Source organism: Salvelinus namaycush, chromosome 5 (genome assembly GCF_016432855.1).
Source record: "Salvelinus namaycush isolate Seneca chromosome 5, SaNama_1.0, whole genome shotgun sequence".
NCBI classification, from domain to species: domain Eukaryota; kingdom Metazoa; phylum Chordata; class Actinopteri; order Salmoniformes; family Salmonidae; genus Salvelinus; species Salvelinus namaycush.
The window spans coordinates 72,276,650-72,293,334 of record NC_052311.1 but is presented as its reverse complement, the minus strand read 5'-3'; the positions used below and the strand labels follow the sequence as shown (position 1 = coordinate 72,293,334).

General features: G+C 43.8%; 2 protein-coding genes across 2 annotated transcripts in view; one reads left to right on the top strand and one right to left on the bottom strand.

Annotated features, from left to right (window-relative positions):
• Positions 1-8,231, bottom strand: part of LOC120048880 (SHC-transforming protein 1-like) — a 28,421-nt gene extending 20,190 nt beyond the window's left edge. The window contains exon 1 of the mRNA XM_038995186.1: positions 7,978-8,231. The gene's annotated coding sequence lies outside the window, so the exon portion shown is untranslated. The remainder of the gene's footprint in view (positions 1-7,977) is intronic.
• Positions 8,232-9,326: 1,095 nt separating this feature from the next.
• Positions 9,327-16,436, top strand: LOC120048879 (FAD synthase-like). The gene is made up of 10 exons (XM_038995182.1): positions 9,327-9,412; positions 10,734-10,951; positions 11,094-11,471; positions 13,934-14,047; positions 14,328-14,595; positions 14,723-14,870; positions 15,025-15,123; positions 15,366-15,555; positions 15,734-15,807; positions 15,914-16,436. The coding sequence occupies exons 2-10, from the start codon at positions 10,772-10,774 to the stop codon at positions 16,047-16,049; spliced, it is 1,587 nt and encodes a 528-aa protein (XP_038851110.1). The 5' UTR covers positions 9,327-9,412; positions 10,734-10,771; the 3' UTR covers positions 16,050-16,436.
• The last annotated feature ends 249 nt before the right edge of the window (positions 16,437-16,685 follow it).

The window sequence follows — 16,685 nt, the reverse complement described above, 5'->3', positions numbered from 1 at the left end:
GTTGACCGCACACCCACAGTGTGATGACACCGTTCACCATACAGATCACAGCAGTATACAGAGTGATTGTTGACCGCACACCCACAGTGTGATGACACCGTTCACCATACAGATCACAGCAGTATACAGAGTGATTGTTATGATTGTTGAACGCACACACAGCAACCCCACACCAGGCCCTGCATCAGCGTTATACACACACACACACACACACACACACATATATATATATAGCTCTAAATGGCTTAGACAGACAAATAAACAATGTCCTTTACAGCAGGGAGATGCTGACAGTGGGAGGAGCAACCAGCAACCCATATGCCTCTGTCTCAAGTTCTTACCACGTATTCCATGGGACAACACTGACTGCCTGTGAGTGTCTGTAACCCTAAAAACACCAAGCGCAGATCAGCACACGGTACACACACTCTTAACCAATCACTGTGCGTTGTAGATGTAGTGAATCATAGTTCTCCTAAAGGATCCCCTCACAAACACTTGGAGCATGCATTGCTCCCGGGATCAGCTGTGGAGAGTCATGTGACCTCCTTGCTCAGGTGAGCGCAAAAGGTACACACACACGTTAGGCAAGCTGTTTTTGTATCCCCACATACCAAAGACTGTGTGTGTGTGTATTAGAGGTCGACCGATTAATCGGAATGGCCGATTAATTAGGGCCGATTTCAAGTTTTCATTACAAATCGGTAATCCGTATTTTTGGACACCGATATGGGCAATTTTTTTTTTACTAGTCCAACGCTCTAACCACCTGCCTTACATTGCACTCCACGAGGAGCCTGCGTGGCAGGCTGACTACCTGTTACGTGAGGGCAGCAAGAAGCCAAGGTAAGTTGCTAGCTAGCATTAAACTTATCTTATAAAAAACTATCAATCTTAACATAATCACTAGTTAACTACACATGGTTGATGATATTACTAGTTTATCTAGCGTGTCCTGTGTTGCATATAGTCGATGCGCCTACTTCGACAAATGGTGATGATTTAACAAGCGCATTCGTGAAAAAAAGCACTGTCGTTGCACCAATGTACCTAACCATAAACATCAATGCCTTTCTTTAAAATCAATACACAAGTTTATATTTTTAAACCTGCATATTTAGTTAATATTGCCTGCTAACATGAATTTCTTATAATTAGGGAAATTGTGTCACTTCTCTTGCGTTCCGTGCAAGCAGTCAGGGTATATGCAGCAGTTTGGGCCGCCTGGCTCATTGCGAACTGTGTGAAGTCCATTTATTCTTAACAAAGGCCGTAATTAATTTGCCAGAATTGTACATAATTATGACATAACATTGAAGGTCGTACAATGTAACAGCAATATTTAGACTTAGGGATGCCATCTGTTAGATAAAATACGGAACGGTTCCGTATTTCACTGAAAGAATAAACGTTTTGTTTTCGAAATGATAGTTTCCGGATTCAACCATTTTAATGACCAAAGGCTCGTATTTCTGTGTGTTATTATGTTATAATTAAGTCTATGATTTGATAGAGCAGTCTGACTGAGCAATGGTAGGCAGCAGCAGGCTCGTAAGTATTCATTCAAACAGCACTTTCGTGCGTTTGCCATCAGCTATTGCGCTGTTTATGACTTCAAGCTTATCAACTCCCGAGATTAGGCTGGTGTAACCGATGTGAAATGGCTAGCTAGTTAGCGGGGTGCACGCTAATAGCGTTTCAAACGTCACTCGCTCTGATACTTGGAGTAGTTGTTCCCCTTGCTCTGCATGGGTAACGCTGCTTCGAGGGTGGCTGTTGTCGATGTGTTCCTGGTTCGAGCCCAGGTAGGAGCGAGGAGAGGGACGGAAGCTATACTGTTACACTGGCAATACTAAAGTGCCTATAAGAACATCCAATAGTCAAATGTATATGAAATACAAATCATATAGAGAGAAATAGTCCTATAATAACTACAACCTAAAACATCTTACCTGGGAATATTGAAGACTCATGTTAATAGCTTTCATATGTTCTCATGTTCTGAGCAAGGAACTTAAACGTTAGCATTCTTACATGACACATATTGCACTTTTACTTTCTTCTCCAACACTTTGTTTTTGCATTATTTAAACCAAATTGAACATGTTTCATTATTTATTTGAGGCTAAATTGATTTTATTGATGTATTATATTAAATAAAAATAAGTGTTCATTCAGTATTGTTGTAATTGTCATTATTACAAATAAATAAGTAAATGTAAAAAAAATAATTGGCCGATTAATCGGTATCAGCTTTTTTTGGTCTTCCAATAATCGGTATCGTCATTGAAAAATCATAAATCGGTCGACCTCTAGTGTGTATTGAGCATGTTCAGACACACATTGTGGAATGCAAGGAATTACTAACATGAACTAGTCAAATAAATCCAGACAACAGCTTTCCTTCCCAAAATCCGTCATAAGTGTACACACACGCACAACATATAACCGTGTCAGGTGGTGTGTTGGGAATGTGACACAACAGGTCCAGAAATAGTCAGGTTATTGAGGGTATATCAATGTGATTAGGGGGTGGTATGGACATTAGATTAGCCAGGCCTTCAGCAGGCCCAACCACCTGACCGACCAGTTAACAGTTCTACATGTGAGACAAACAGATAGGGGGAAACAAAACGAAACTCTCTCCCTTCCGCTCTCCTCGATTTATTCTCACTCTTTCCGCTCTCCTTCCTTCACTTACTCTTGTCTGTTTCCCTTTCTCTCTTTTGTCCGCTCTCTCATTGATTTTCTCTTTTCTTCTCAGGTTCTCCAAGTCTGTCCCCTCCTCTATCCCTCAATACCAAATACTGTAAAACTTCAATTAATATCCCAGGTGTTTATTTGCTTTAATCACTGAACACAACCTGCGCTTAGAGACAGACTTCTATTTGAGCCAGGCGTCTATTTCCTTAACGCACACAGCTCTTGCTCAATAAAATGTTGAAAAGACTACCACACTGATTGTGACCAGTATAAACATTGTAATAACAAATCCATCGCAGATCAGACATGCAAAGACTAGGCTGCCTATCATACACCCCCGATTTCACGTTTCAGCACCATTATCTCACTCACTCGTGTATCCACCGTAGTGGTGCCGACCATGTCAAACCACACTGCCGTCTCATCCTTTATCTTCTTTTGAACAATCTTTACTGTACTCACTGAAGTTCACTCGTAAACAATTACATTTAGACACAGCATTTATTTGAAACAGGTGTTTATTTGCTGGAATGTGTGCCGCTGCCCGGCTATTAAAAAGGGACAGGCAGTCTGAAAGTAAAGTTTTTTTTATTGCCGACTCACATACTTAGCAACTCTCAGACTCAAAACACACACACATTCCCATTCTGCCTGCCTCCTGTCCTGACCACACTGGGTTCCACTCCTATCAGCTAAAAACAAGAAGAAGCAGCTCCAGTGGGCACATGATCACCAACACTGGACAATTGAGGAGTGGAAACATCACCTGGAACATGACAGCCAGTTCAGTTTACTGTTGCGGCCTGGTCAGTCCACAGACCTCAACCCAATAGAGCATATTTAGGATGAGATGGAACGGGCCGTTCACAGCTTGTATGTACCGCTGTCCAATCTGCAGCAACTGCATGATGCCATGACGCCAACATGGACCAACATCCCTGTGGAACGTTTCCGACACCTTGTAGAATGTCCCAAAGAATTCAGGCTGTTCTGGAGGCAAAGGGGGTCTGACCCGGTACTAGATGGATGTACCTAATAATCTGTCTGGTGAGTGTTTTAACCTGGGTGTAAAAATGTATATACAGTACCAGTCAAAAGTTTGGACACTCCTACTCATTATTTTCTTTATTTTTACTATTTTCTACATTGTAGAATAATGGCGTTATTTCATAGTTTTGATGTCTTCACTAAGGGTGCGCAAAGCTATCATATATAAACCAAAGATTCTCAGGGCAGTCACTGCTAGAATTGATTGAATAACAAGATATCTATCTCCCATCAGTCTCTCTCCATCTCTTCTCCCCATGTCCCTCTCCCTTCTGTGTTGCTGCTTTGATGAATATTAACCAATTCTACAGGTCCCCATAAATGCTGTACACACAAACGCACGCGCACACACCTTACTGTCCAGAACAACAGGCCTTAACGGAGATCAATACTTTACAACACACAGGACAGGTCTGTCCTGTCCAAATCTATACAGACTCGTTCTGACTCATAGCCTCATGGCCCACATAAATTGGATATTTCAAGACAACAGCCCAAAGAAACCTAGAGTCGTATCATTTTATTCACAAACATACTGGTATGGTAGACAGAGAACTCCTTCACCACTGCTCTGACTACAGGCTCAGCCAGCCAGGGGAACTATTAGTGTGTAACACTACAAAGAATGCACACCATAGGGAACTCAGAGTGTAACACTTTACAGAGAAACAATAAGAAATCCCTGGAAACTGTAGCCTCTGGGCCAGAGCAGGATGTGAGACGTTAAAAGGAAACTGTTTCAGTCACAAACCTCCCACACAGAGGTCACACCACACAGACCCAATGCCATGAACCTAGGATGGCAGAAAACAGAATTAGGCACAGAGATGTCATAAAGGAGACGGGAGCTAACCAGTCTATTCATTTCATTCGGTTCCATTCAGTGGACAGGAGTTCCTTTCGCTCCCTGTTCATATGTACTCCTGTTAATAACATCAGACATTAGGATTGTGCCTCTCTAACTGTGCTGACCAAATGTGACCGACAGGAAGCATCAGTATATTACTGGCCTGAGTATGAAGCATGTGCAACCCTGATAAAGCTCCCTGTTTTGTATCACAAAAAATCTAATAATCTATGAATAGTGGTATCATAATAATTACTTTGGGACTTGATTATTATATATGCCATTTAGAAGACACTTTTATGCAAAGCGACTTACAGTTAGTTATATGTACATCAAGTAAATACTAGTGGAACTTTAGTTTAAATGTATCTATGTGGGAGTGAATCTGTCTGCAGCTCAGCATGTAGTCTAAGTGTCTATGTGAAGTGAGTAGGAGGCAGACCAGGGCTGCAGGGCAGGAAGTGGAGCTCAGGCCTCACCATCTCTTCCGCTACGTTATAAGAGACGGACAACCACACACTGAGACCCAGATAACTGCTCCTACAGTGTTTCCACCCACGCTGAAAACTATTTGGGTCCACAATTAAGTGTTACAGTGAAGGACCCAAATAAGTCAAAGGTCATACATATGAATCTTCTTAAAACCATGGAAACAAAACCTCTTCTCGATGCAGATAAGCTGCTGCTGCTCACAACAGCTGAAACAGTATCTTGCCAGCTAACACAGAGCAGTATCTAGCCAGCTGCTTGGCTTTTTTCTCTGGCAGTGAGCTACATGTCAGACAGTGCCTCATATTGATACACAAATTGACGCTGAGTGAAATCCAAGACTGTTGCCAATTGCAACTAAGGGCTGGCACACGTGCGCACACATGCATACGTGCACGCGCTTGCACACACTTATTTTTGAGTGGAGATACACACACCTGTCTGACAAATCAAAAGGGAGTTAACGAAAGGTGTCACCCAGCCAAGCTTATCACACAGACAAGACTGATTAGTTCTGCTTTTGATTGATAGGGTCTGCATTAGATTGGGCAGACCCTGTTTGATTGAGAGGGTCTGAGGTGGATTGTGAAGCTCTGTGTCAGACAGGATGTCTTTGATTGACAAATAGACTAATAGATTCGTTGGTAGTGTGTGTGTGTGTACGGTTCTATCACTGACATTTCTGTCTCTGAGTGTATTATCCCCAGGCCCAGCCATGGAGCAGTCAGTCAAGCCTTCCTCCTCTTCATCACCATCAGAGAGATAACCCACTGACAGTGAGTTTAAGGAGTGTGTGAGTGTGTGATATGGGAGCTGGGCATATTATGAAGCAGTCTGTTCAGACACATAGGCCTACCTTTATCCACTCCATCCCTGACCCCTGTCTGTCTGGGGTGTCTCCAAACCATCAGAGTGGTATACTATGATTAAACCTAGATCTACTCAGGGTTTTCTAAAACTAGCCAGCTTTAGTCACATTCCAGCTCAGGCTTCATCCGTACTACAACCGTGGATATTGCTTATATGCCTGCTGCTAACTCTAGCAGGCTTGTAACTGCGCATGCATGTCACACGTGTCTGGTCGAACGCCAAACTTTTCATTGAGACAAGGCTGAAACATCCATCCATGGGCGAGTCAGTACCACGTCTTAATTTGTGCAAAATGAAAAGAGTTATGCTGCAATTTCAGCAGGCTGTGGTGTAAAATAGGCTTGTTGAAGTGCCGTCTTTATTTGATTACCGTTAATGCCTTCTTTAGTGTGCTTATCAATACACGAGCACCTTTCCCCCACTCCTATCCATATAATAATTGTATTAAGTTATACACATGTTTTACTTGATTTTATTGGTCTTTAACTCGTGACACTTCATTCAGGATACATGGAGTTAACCCTGAGTAAGCCTGCCCAGGGGCAGGTTAGTTCTGGATTTGTTGCCATAGAAATGTACCTGGCTAAAAGGTGAGCCACTGTCGTGGTACCAGTTATCCCGAGTTGAACTCAAGAGTTGACCAAAGTTACCTCGCTAACTCCTCAAACCACATACGTAGTATAGGGCTCAGGACCAGGCCAGCTGTCAAACAACAGTAGTCCCATCACAGACTGAGGTGTAGGTAACCATAACAACTGTGTGTGTTTACGTATCTGGCCACACCAATACAGCCCGAATCATAGGCTAATGAATGGCCCAGAATCACAGCTTGTTGTTGAATGTTCTGTAAGGCACGTATCCAACTACAGAACACTGTTTTAGTCAAGAGATTGTTACAGATGATTTAAATTATCATTGTTGTCTGAAACAAATAGTTACACTTCCATGACATTATAGAACCTAGACCTATTGAAACATTAAATCATCTCCATGACAATCTAGAACCTAGACCTATTGAAACATTAAATCATCTCCATGACAATCTAGAACCTAGACCTATTGAAACATTAAATCATCTCCATGAGAATGCCATCTTGACAATATGCTAAAGATCTATATTGCACATCACAGAAATGTAGTTTAATCCTAACTTCTGATTAGGTTGCTGAAAAAGAACTAGAGCATTTACAGAAAGCCAAAACCAGCCTGTTTAGTCAGACTTTAGATTCAGTTTCTCTAAACCTGTGTGGTAACACTGGGATTCATTTAGTAATATTCTTGCATTAACATGTTTTTACATAGTAAAAATGGTAGCATAGTTTCCATTGCATAGTAGGTCTTGTGGAGTTTACATAAGCGGAATAGTGATCAGTTCCTGTTCCACGTGTAGAAAAACAAACAAAACTCCATATTGCTATAGTAGTACATAAACAACATGTCAATACAAACAATGCTGTTACTTTTCTTGTTACAGTATTAGTACTCATGTAGGTCTATAAAGTGTTTCCAGAACAGTTTAAATGACAGAGTTGGACAACTTGGTGTGAGGAAAGTAATGATATCCCAGGGACCCAGGCCTACAGAACTGACTATTTCTAGTAGCCTATGCAGAAAACCACTTTTATTTTGAAAACACCCAAAAGTGACAACACGGTTGTTTGCGACTTCTGTTGAATGGATACAATGTTTAATGTGCGGCCTAGGCTAGTTACTTTGTATCACTAGGCTATATTTCGCTATGTTACAATAACTACATATTTTCGTTGTACGGCCACACAACTCAGCAGGTCTTGCTAGAATAGATATCAGCAAAAGATTGTTTCGCCAACATCGAACTGATGGCACAACAAAAAGTAAGGCGGCCTATAGCAAATAATATTAATCTGTCAGACAGAATGTTATTGCTTTAGTATTCGAATGTCCTAAAACGTCTCTCTACCACGTTACAACACGCAGCCCTTAAAATTCAAGCCCAAACCATGCCCAGAGAAGTGTGGTGAACTTTTGTCAGAAGAACTTACCAGCTATCTTCCTCCTTGTCCCTTTTGTGCCTCTTCTTTTCTCCCAGCTGTTGTTGTCCCGTAGGCCTACCTCTAACTAAATGACACAAGTGGCTGAATGTGAAGGTTCAAATCGCCAGCTGTCGTACAGTGTGCATATGAATTTCTTTAGAAAGAGGGCTGAAACTTTTCTTCTTTAGTTTCTCTTCCTTTCCTCCCCCTTTCTACCAACACAAAAAAAAGCCACTTCCGCGAACAAATGGTAACGTCATTTGCCACTCAGTTTGTGTGGTTCTCTGCACCTGGCCCGCGGTTGAGTGGCCTTGACAGAAAGGGATTGCGCAAAAAGATAACTTCCCACAATAACAAACCAGCCTACGGTATAACCGAGTAAACTGACATTAAACCACATAGACACAGTCTTTGTTGAATCACACATTATTTGCATAGTGCAACTAATGCCTATGTTATAGGCTACAACATTTATTGACCGAGGAGCACGAGAACAAACCTGAATAGCAGTTCATAACGTTTATGATTGGATCACTGAGACCAAATAATGTTCAATAATAGAATAGGCCCTTATTGAATAGGTAAAATATGATAAATAGCCTATAGTCTCGATAATTCCATGTAGCCCAGTCATTTATGCATAGTGAATACTGTTCACTGGAGTTCGCTGCTGGTAGATACCATATTTGCACGCGCACATATTAATATTTGTACTTGACAGTATTAGAAAATAAAAAATAAAAACATTTACATTTAGCAGACGATCCAGAGCGATTTACAGTAGTGAGTGCATATTTTAATAATTTTTTGTACTGATCCAACGTGGGAATCGAACCTACAACCCAAGCGCCATGCTCTACCAATTAAGCTACAAAAGACAGTCTACATATCTACATAGTGTACATTCTATCGCCTACTTATTGTTTTTCTTATGGTTTATCACAAATCATTGTAAGAATTGTAAACTCTGTTGCAGATAGGCTTAAAACACGTGTTTTTGCTTGGTCGAGGCTAATATAATAATAATGTTATAATAAAATAATATTGTAGGCATACTCTGGGTGCATGTTATCAGAGTCTTGTCTAGAAGGGATACAGGTTGTGAAATTTGACGTCAAAAGTATTTTATTTTAGCTAATCCCAACTATTTTCATTACCTTGACCTAGTTCTCATTACCTACTGCTCACGTTATGCTAAACCTAATACGAAAAAAAGTTGTATCCCTTCTAGACAAAACCACGTTATCAGTGCAACACTGCACACCCTGTACTTCCGCTACACAAACACGTGGTAACTTTCCGTCTCGCCTTCTCACAGCTCATTGGCTTTCTGGATTCAGAGATTGCACTTTATTGCTCTTGATTGGCTCCCCAGAACCGCCCAGGGTTTGAAGGACATGCAGTTGGTCGGCTAATACATTACGAGGACGTATGCGACGTTAGGGTAAGCACTTGTCTGTTGATTACACGGGTTATCAAATACATGATTGATGCTATCTATTGTCACAGCAGAGATAGATTATGATCTGTAGAAAGGGTATCACGTTGCCATTAAACTAATGATCATGGTTACATACAAACTCATGTGCGCGTTGCGCAGGGGGTAACTAGCTAGCTTTTAGCATATGATGTCCAATCATAGGCTAAATGAAGATATCTTACGCAGGCCGTTTACCTTTGAAAATAGTTGTCATAGTTCCGGTCTGCTTTAGGGATAGCAGCTGGATCTGGTCTGCTTAGTTAATTAGACTTAATATGAACCCGAAAAATATGTGCGAGTGGGATGTCTCGCTTCCTTTTCCGTATCTGGTCCAATGCAATGGTTGTGGCTGGCTTGTTCCTCGCGGAATGACCGTGGCGAGAACGCCCTTTTTTAAATTGAACCTTTATTTAAACTAGGTAAGTCAGTTAAGAACAAATTCTTATTTACAATGACGGCCTACCAAAATGCCTCCTGTGGGGACGGGGACCTGGGATTAAAAAAACAAATACAATATAAATAAAGGACAAAACACACATCACAACGAGAGACAACAATACATAAAGATAGACCTAAGACAACAACATAAGGCAGCAAAACATGACAACATGACAAAAACATGGTAGCAGCACAAAAACATGGTACCAACATTATTGGGCAAAGTCAACAGCACAAAGGTCAAGAAGGTAGAGACAACAATACGTTATACAAAGCAGTGACAACTGTCAGTAAGAGTGTCCATGATTGAGTCTCTGAAGAAGAGATTGAGATAAAACTGTCCAGTTTGAGTGTTTGTTGCAGCTCGTTCCAGTCACTAGGTGCAGCGAACTGAAAAGAGGAGCGACCCAGGGATGTGTGTGCTTTGGAGACCTTTAACAGAATGTGACTGGCAGAACAGGTGTTGTATGTGGAGAATGAGGGCTGCCACTCTAGATAGGCAGGTGGCTTATAACTACAGCAGGCATGTATCTTGAACTTAGACAGCAACACATTTGAGCCACCTTAACTTCAAGTTAATGCTTGGATTTCAAATAGAATAGGTAGCTAACTGGACAATCATTTATGATGAAGTCCTGTGTATGTAACACTCCTCCCCTGGTTTACCCTCCCTGCCTTATGTAAATAAGATGACAAACTTATTGGTGTCCAATGACTACATTTTGATCTTGTTGGAACTAGTATGTACTGCTCAGTACCCATTCTCCCCTTTCTTTCTTTCTCCCTCTCCTCTACTCCTCCATAACTCACCCTCCATGTCCCTCTCCTTCCCTACCTACCTCTCTAGTTGGTTCTCTTCCCCCACTCTTTCTGTCTCAGGTCTGGATGCTGCAGGCTGTGTCCAGGCTGAGTAGAGCAGCAGTGCGAGTGAGGAGAGTGGCCGCCCAGGTCCAGGTCACCACTGTAACCATGGCTCAGAATCACCAGAGCTGCGGTATCTCCTGTCAACAGAAAGGGGGTGCTGTCACAGCAGCCATCCTCATCATCGGGGATGAGATACTCAAGGTGATACTGGAGATGGGCGCTTTGGTACTGAGTGGAATATGCCTGATCTCTGAAAACAATATCCTCCCCAAGTCCCTATCTCTTAGGAGTTAGCTAATTTAAAGAGTCTCTCTCCCTCTCTCTACCCCCCACTCTCTTTCAGGGTCACACGGTGGACACTAACAGTGCCTTCCTGTCGCGAGCGCTGAGGAAGCTGGGAGTGTGTGTCCAGCGTGTCACAGTAATCCCTGACCAGCAGGAGGTCATCTCGAAGGAGGTGGCCCTCCTGGCCCCACAGTACACACACCTGCTCACCTCTGGGGGAATAGGCCCCACCCACGATGATGTCACCTTCGAGAGTGTTGCCATGGCGTTCGAGGAGGAGCTGCATGCCCACCCGGAGCTGACCCGTTTGGTGGAGGAGTTCTTTGGGGTGGTGGATAGGGAGAGTGCAGCCATGAAGCTAGCCATGGTCCCCCGCTCGGCCAAGCTCAACTACGGCACTGACCCTCAGACTGGACAGCCACTACGCTACCCACTGGTCAGTGGTTGACTACTGTTAAAAAATACCAAAACATATTTTTAGTTTTTCTCATTAGTCCACTGTTGATACAGTCCCTAAATGTTTTGAATGTTAGCAGTCAAGTCAAGATATTGGACTTTCAAGAAGTAAAGCATCACTTGCCACATCATTATGATGCAAAATGCATCATCTGATTCCTTTAACATGTAAGGGATAAACGCCCACGTTCTGTACATTACCTTGGAAACAACGGACGGCAGAGCGGGATGAGGCGGAGCCAACTAGCTACAGCAACACAGTCCCGACCTCTGCAGCCGAATAACAGCAAAGTTTATTTTGTTGCATTTGTTTAAGCTGTTTATCCCGTTTACCACATTTGCCAAAGAAAACAATACTAAGCACACATTTTCCGGTATAATTTTTTGTTGTTGATATTTTCACTTATATAAGCAAATTCATACTCATATTTTGGTTGCTAAAGACTCGACCCAGTGGTTCGTTATGATTAGTTCGATATTTATGGACTTGAACCAGTCGTTTGTTCTTTGTCCCGTTGCCATGCTTGCTGCCAACATTCTTATCCCTTGCTTGCTAGCTAGCTATGGCTAACAGTCACAAACTCTTCAGCAAGATTAACAGCAAAGTAGATGTTTTCTATTGACATTCATTTGAATAAATCGATAACAATGAGCTGATAATGCCCGATTTTGCCTGGTATAGCTAGAAAAGTTTGCCTACTCGCCAGGACAGTCGACACTGTTCATTACGAGGAGATCGCATTAAATATCAAACACTAGGCTAGAAGCTAGCTAAATAGTTTGTTGCTAGCAAACCTGCCAATATGACAACCAAATTTTTAAAAAATCTGAAAACAGCTGGTCAAACTAGAAATATGTGACAGGATTTGACAGCATAGCGTAACTTGTGTCATGCCTGCAAAAGTAGGGACCAATGTTCCCTCAAAACATTTTTGGCACTCAGCAAATTTCAGGTCTGCAGATTTGCCAGTTCTTGCTGTGAGATGTTACCCCACTCTTCCACCAACGCACCTGCAAGTTCCTGGACATTTCTGGGGGGAATGGCCCTCACCCTCCAATCCAACCGGTCCCAGACGTGCTCAATGGGATTGAGATCCGGGCTCTTCACTGGCCATGGCAGAACACTGACATTCCTGTCTTGCAGGAAATCATGCACAGAACGAGCAGTATGACTGGTGGCATTGTCATGCTGGAGGGTCATGTTAGGATGAGCCTTCAGGAAGGGTACCACATGAGGGAGGAGGATGTCTTCCCTGTAACGCACAGCATTGAGATTGAGGTTGTCATTGGAGGCAGTCTGATGATGCTGTGAGACACACCGCCCCAGACCATGACGGACCCTCCACCTCCAAATCGCTCCAGAGTACAGGCCTCAGTGTAACGCTCATTCCTTCGACAATAAACGTGAATCCGACCATCCCCCCTGGTGAGACAACCGCAACTCGTCAGTGAAGAGCATTTTTTTTTGCCAGTCCTATCTGGTCCAGCGACGGTGGGTTTGTGCCCATAGGTGACGTTGTTGCCGGTGATGTCTGGTGAGGACCTGCCTAAAACAGGTCTACAAGCCCTCAGTCCAGCCTATTGCGCACAGTTTAAGCACTGATGGAGGGATTGTGCGTTCCTGGTGTAACTCGGGCAGTTGTTGTCATCCTGTACCTGGTGCAGGTGTGATGTTCGGATGTACCGATCCTGTGCAGGTGTTGTTGCACGTGGTCTGCCACTGCGAGGACGATCAGCTGTCCATTCTGTCTCCCTGTAGCACTGTCTTAGGCGTCTCACAGTACGGACCTTGCAATTTATTGCCCTGGCCACATCTGCAGTACTCATGCCTCCTTGCAGCATGCCTAAAGCACGTTCACGCAGATGAGCAGGGACTCTGGGCATCTTTCTTTTGGTGTTAAGTTTAATGCTAGCTAGCAACTTACCTTACCTTAGCATTCGCTAACAGGCAGGCTCCTCGTGGAGTGCAATGTAATCAATGCAAGATTGGATCCCCCGAGCTGACAAGGTTAAAAATCTGTCGTTCTGCCTCGTTCCTAGGCCGTCATTGAAAATAAGAATGTGTTCTTAACTGACTTGCCTAGTTAAATAAAGGTGTAAAAAAAAAAAAAAAAAAAAAACGATTTCCGATTGTTATGAAAACTTGAAATCGGCCCCGATTTCATCAGCCATTCCGATTAATCGGTTCGACCTCTAGTCCAGTTATCTGGTTTTAATGTCCATTCTGGAATGCCCTTCTAGCCAATCAGAAATGAGTATTCTTCAACGCTGTAATATAACATGAAAACATGAACGTTCTACCTGATGGTCAGTGTCTGAAACCAGGTCAAATATATTTTAATGATAGGAGATATGAGTGCGTTGGAGCCACCAGCTTTCTTAAGAGTCTGGACATGCTTGATGTCATGCTGGTGTCAGACTCCGTCTCTGTGTCATTCCCAGGTGAGTGTGCGTAACGTCTACATCTTCCCTGGGATCCCGTCTCTGTTGGAGAGAGCCTTCAATGGTCTGGAGCACCTGTTCGCTGGCTCAGGGACCACCTTCCACACACGAGAGGTGAGGTGACCAACCGTCTGGCTCCACTACAACACAGTCGCCAGGACGTTTTCAATATGTAGACAAACGTCGCATGACTCCTGGGCCTGGAGACCCACAGGGTGGGCAGGCTTGTGTTCCATCTCAGATTTAACACATCTGACTCAATTTATCGACTAATCAAGACCTTGATGAGCTGAATCAGCTGTGTTTGTGCTGGGCTGGAACAAAGCCTGCACAGGACCACTGCTGCAATGGATGCCTGTTATAATGTTACGTATTCCCCTGCGTTGTGTTGTAGGTGTTTGTGGATGCAGACGAGGCGTTGATCGCCCCGGTGCTGACCCGCCTGCAGGCGGGCTGGGGGAAGAGGGCGGCTCTGGGCTCCTACCCTGACTGGCTCAGTAACTACCACCGGGTCAGGCTGGTGCTGGATTCAGACAGCTTTGAGGAGGTGGAGAAGGCCCGGGCTCAGCTGCTGGAGGAGATGCCCAAAGGCAGTGTGGTTCCCCTGGTCACGGACCCTGTGTCCATCGCTACTGAGGAGGTCTACACACTGGCCAACAGCGGTGTGTGTGTGTGAGAGCAAAGGAGGGAGGGGTGGTGGAGGGAGGGACAGGTAGAGTACCCATAAAAAATGACAGTGACTACATTTCCCATGACCCCAACTGTCTGTATGAACTCCATCTCCCATAGGCACGCCTCTGGGTGATAAAGTGGCAAACGCTCTGAAGACCATAGAGACTGCTCTGGATCAGTATTCGGCAGGGGAGATCTGTGTGGGCTTCAATGGAGGCAAAGACTGCACTGCTCTACTACATCTATATTACGCTGCACTGAAACGGTGAGAGAGAGAGATGGCAATAAAGACAGAATGAAGGAATGAGACGATATGTGACTTTTAACCCATATTTTGTGTTATCCTGTCTGAATTGATTGTTTACTGGGAAAATCTACCTCGTATTTATTCTCTCTTTCTCTCTTCCCCTCCCTCACAGGCGGTATCCGGAGGGTAAGGACAAGGTAAAGGCTCTGTACATTCGCATCGTCTCTCCCTTCCCAGAGATGGAGAGATTCCTCCAGGACACAATAAAGAGGTGCGCTATCGGTCTCTAGTTAGCGTTAGCATCGCTAGGTTGTTTCCTCAATCCCTATATACTGCACCTCTGTGTTAGCTATGTACTTTTTTTCTGTCCCCAACAAGTCTGTGTATGGTTGTAGCTTGGTCTGCCTTGCATCTTTGAGTTTGAGCAAACATTTTACTTTCAGAGTTATTACAGTATTATTATACAGAGACTTTGGCTCACTATTTAGCAGAGCTCCATCCTGTCTCCCATAGGTATGCCCTGGAGATTTTCTCAGTGGAGGGCAGTATTCGGCAGGCATTGAGTGAGGTACAGGAGAGGAGGCCGGAGCTGAGAGCTGTGTGTATGGGCACCAGGAGGAGTGACCCCTACTCACACACACTCACACCCATGTGTCTCACTGACCCTGGATGGCCGGACTACATGAGGGTCAACCCCCTGCTGGTGAGACATGATGCTTGCAATGTTCCCTTTCTGAGGGTGTGTGTGTGTGTGTGTGTGATATACTTCTAATGCTCTCTCTTCCTCCCTCTCTCCTTCTCTCTCTTGTCTACCTCCCTGTCTCTCTCTCCACCCTCTTTCTTGGTTTCTCTCCCTCCCTCTCTCTGTCTCCCTCCATCAGGACTGGACGTATCATGATATCTGGTCATTCCTGAGGACGCTATATGTGCCCTACTGTATTCTATATGATAAAGGGTAAGAAGACATACACACCTCTTAATCAAGCATGTCCTCTGTTTCCTCTCACTGTCTACTCCCCCGTCCTAGTCTCTAACTGAGTCCTCTGTCCGTCTCCTGACAGGTACACCTCATTGGGCAGCATGGACAACACATGCCGAAACCCCGCTCTCCAAGTGGTAGATGGGAGGGGCGTGAGCCGCTATAGACCTGCCCACCTCTTGGAGAATGAGGAAATGGAGCGCGACTCACGTGAATGATGTCACTTCCTTGTTTGTAATGTCATGTCCTGATCTTTTATCCGCCCCTCCTGATTGGGGCTCCAGGTAAGAGATGCTTGTAGGGACAGACCTAGGATCAGCATATCCTCCTCAAATCCCAACCTTAACCATTGGACAAAACTGAACATGCAGGCAACTTCTGAAGAGAGGAGCAGGAAGTAAGAGGAGAGTGAAAGAAAGAGGGAACGGATTGAGGAAAGTGGAACAGACAAAGAACCAGAGACTGAGCGCAGAATGAGTGAATTTTGAAAGAAAAGTGTGTGTTTCTGAGTGGAAAACGTGTGTGAGTGTATGTCTGAGTGGCTTAGAATCTAATGATATGGATTTACATGGTTTGTAATAAAATATCAATCTGTCACAAGTTTACTTATTGATAAATTATTGGCAAAAGATTGAAGGTGCTGATGAGAGAGGGGGAGGGAGAGTAATTATTCTGTTGTACATTTTAACAATATTCCTCTGTTCACGATTTTACACTACAAACTACGTCTTTTAATCTACGCTGAGTGTACAAAACATTAGGAACACCTTCCTAATATTGAGTTGCAGCCCCCTTTTCCCTCAGAACAGCCTCAATTCGTTGGGGCATGGACTTTACAAGGTGTCAAGCGTTCG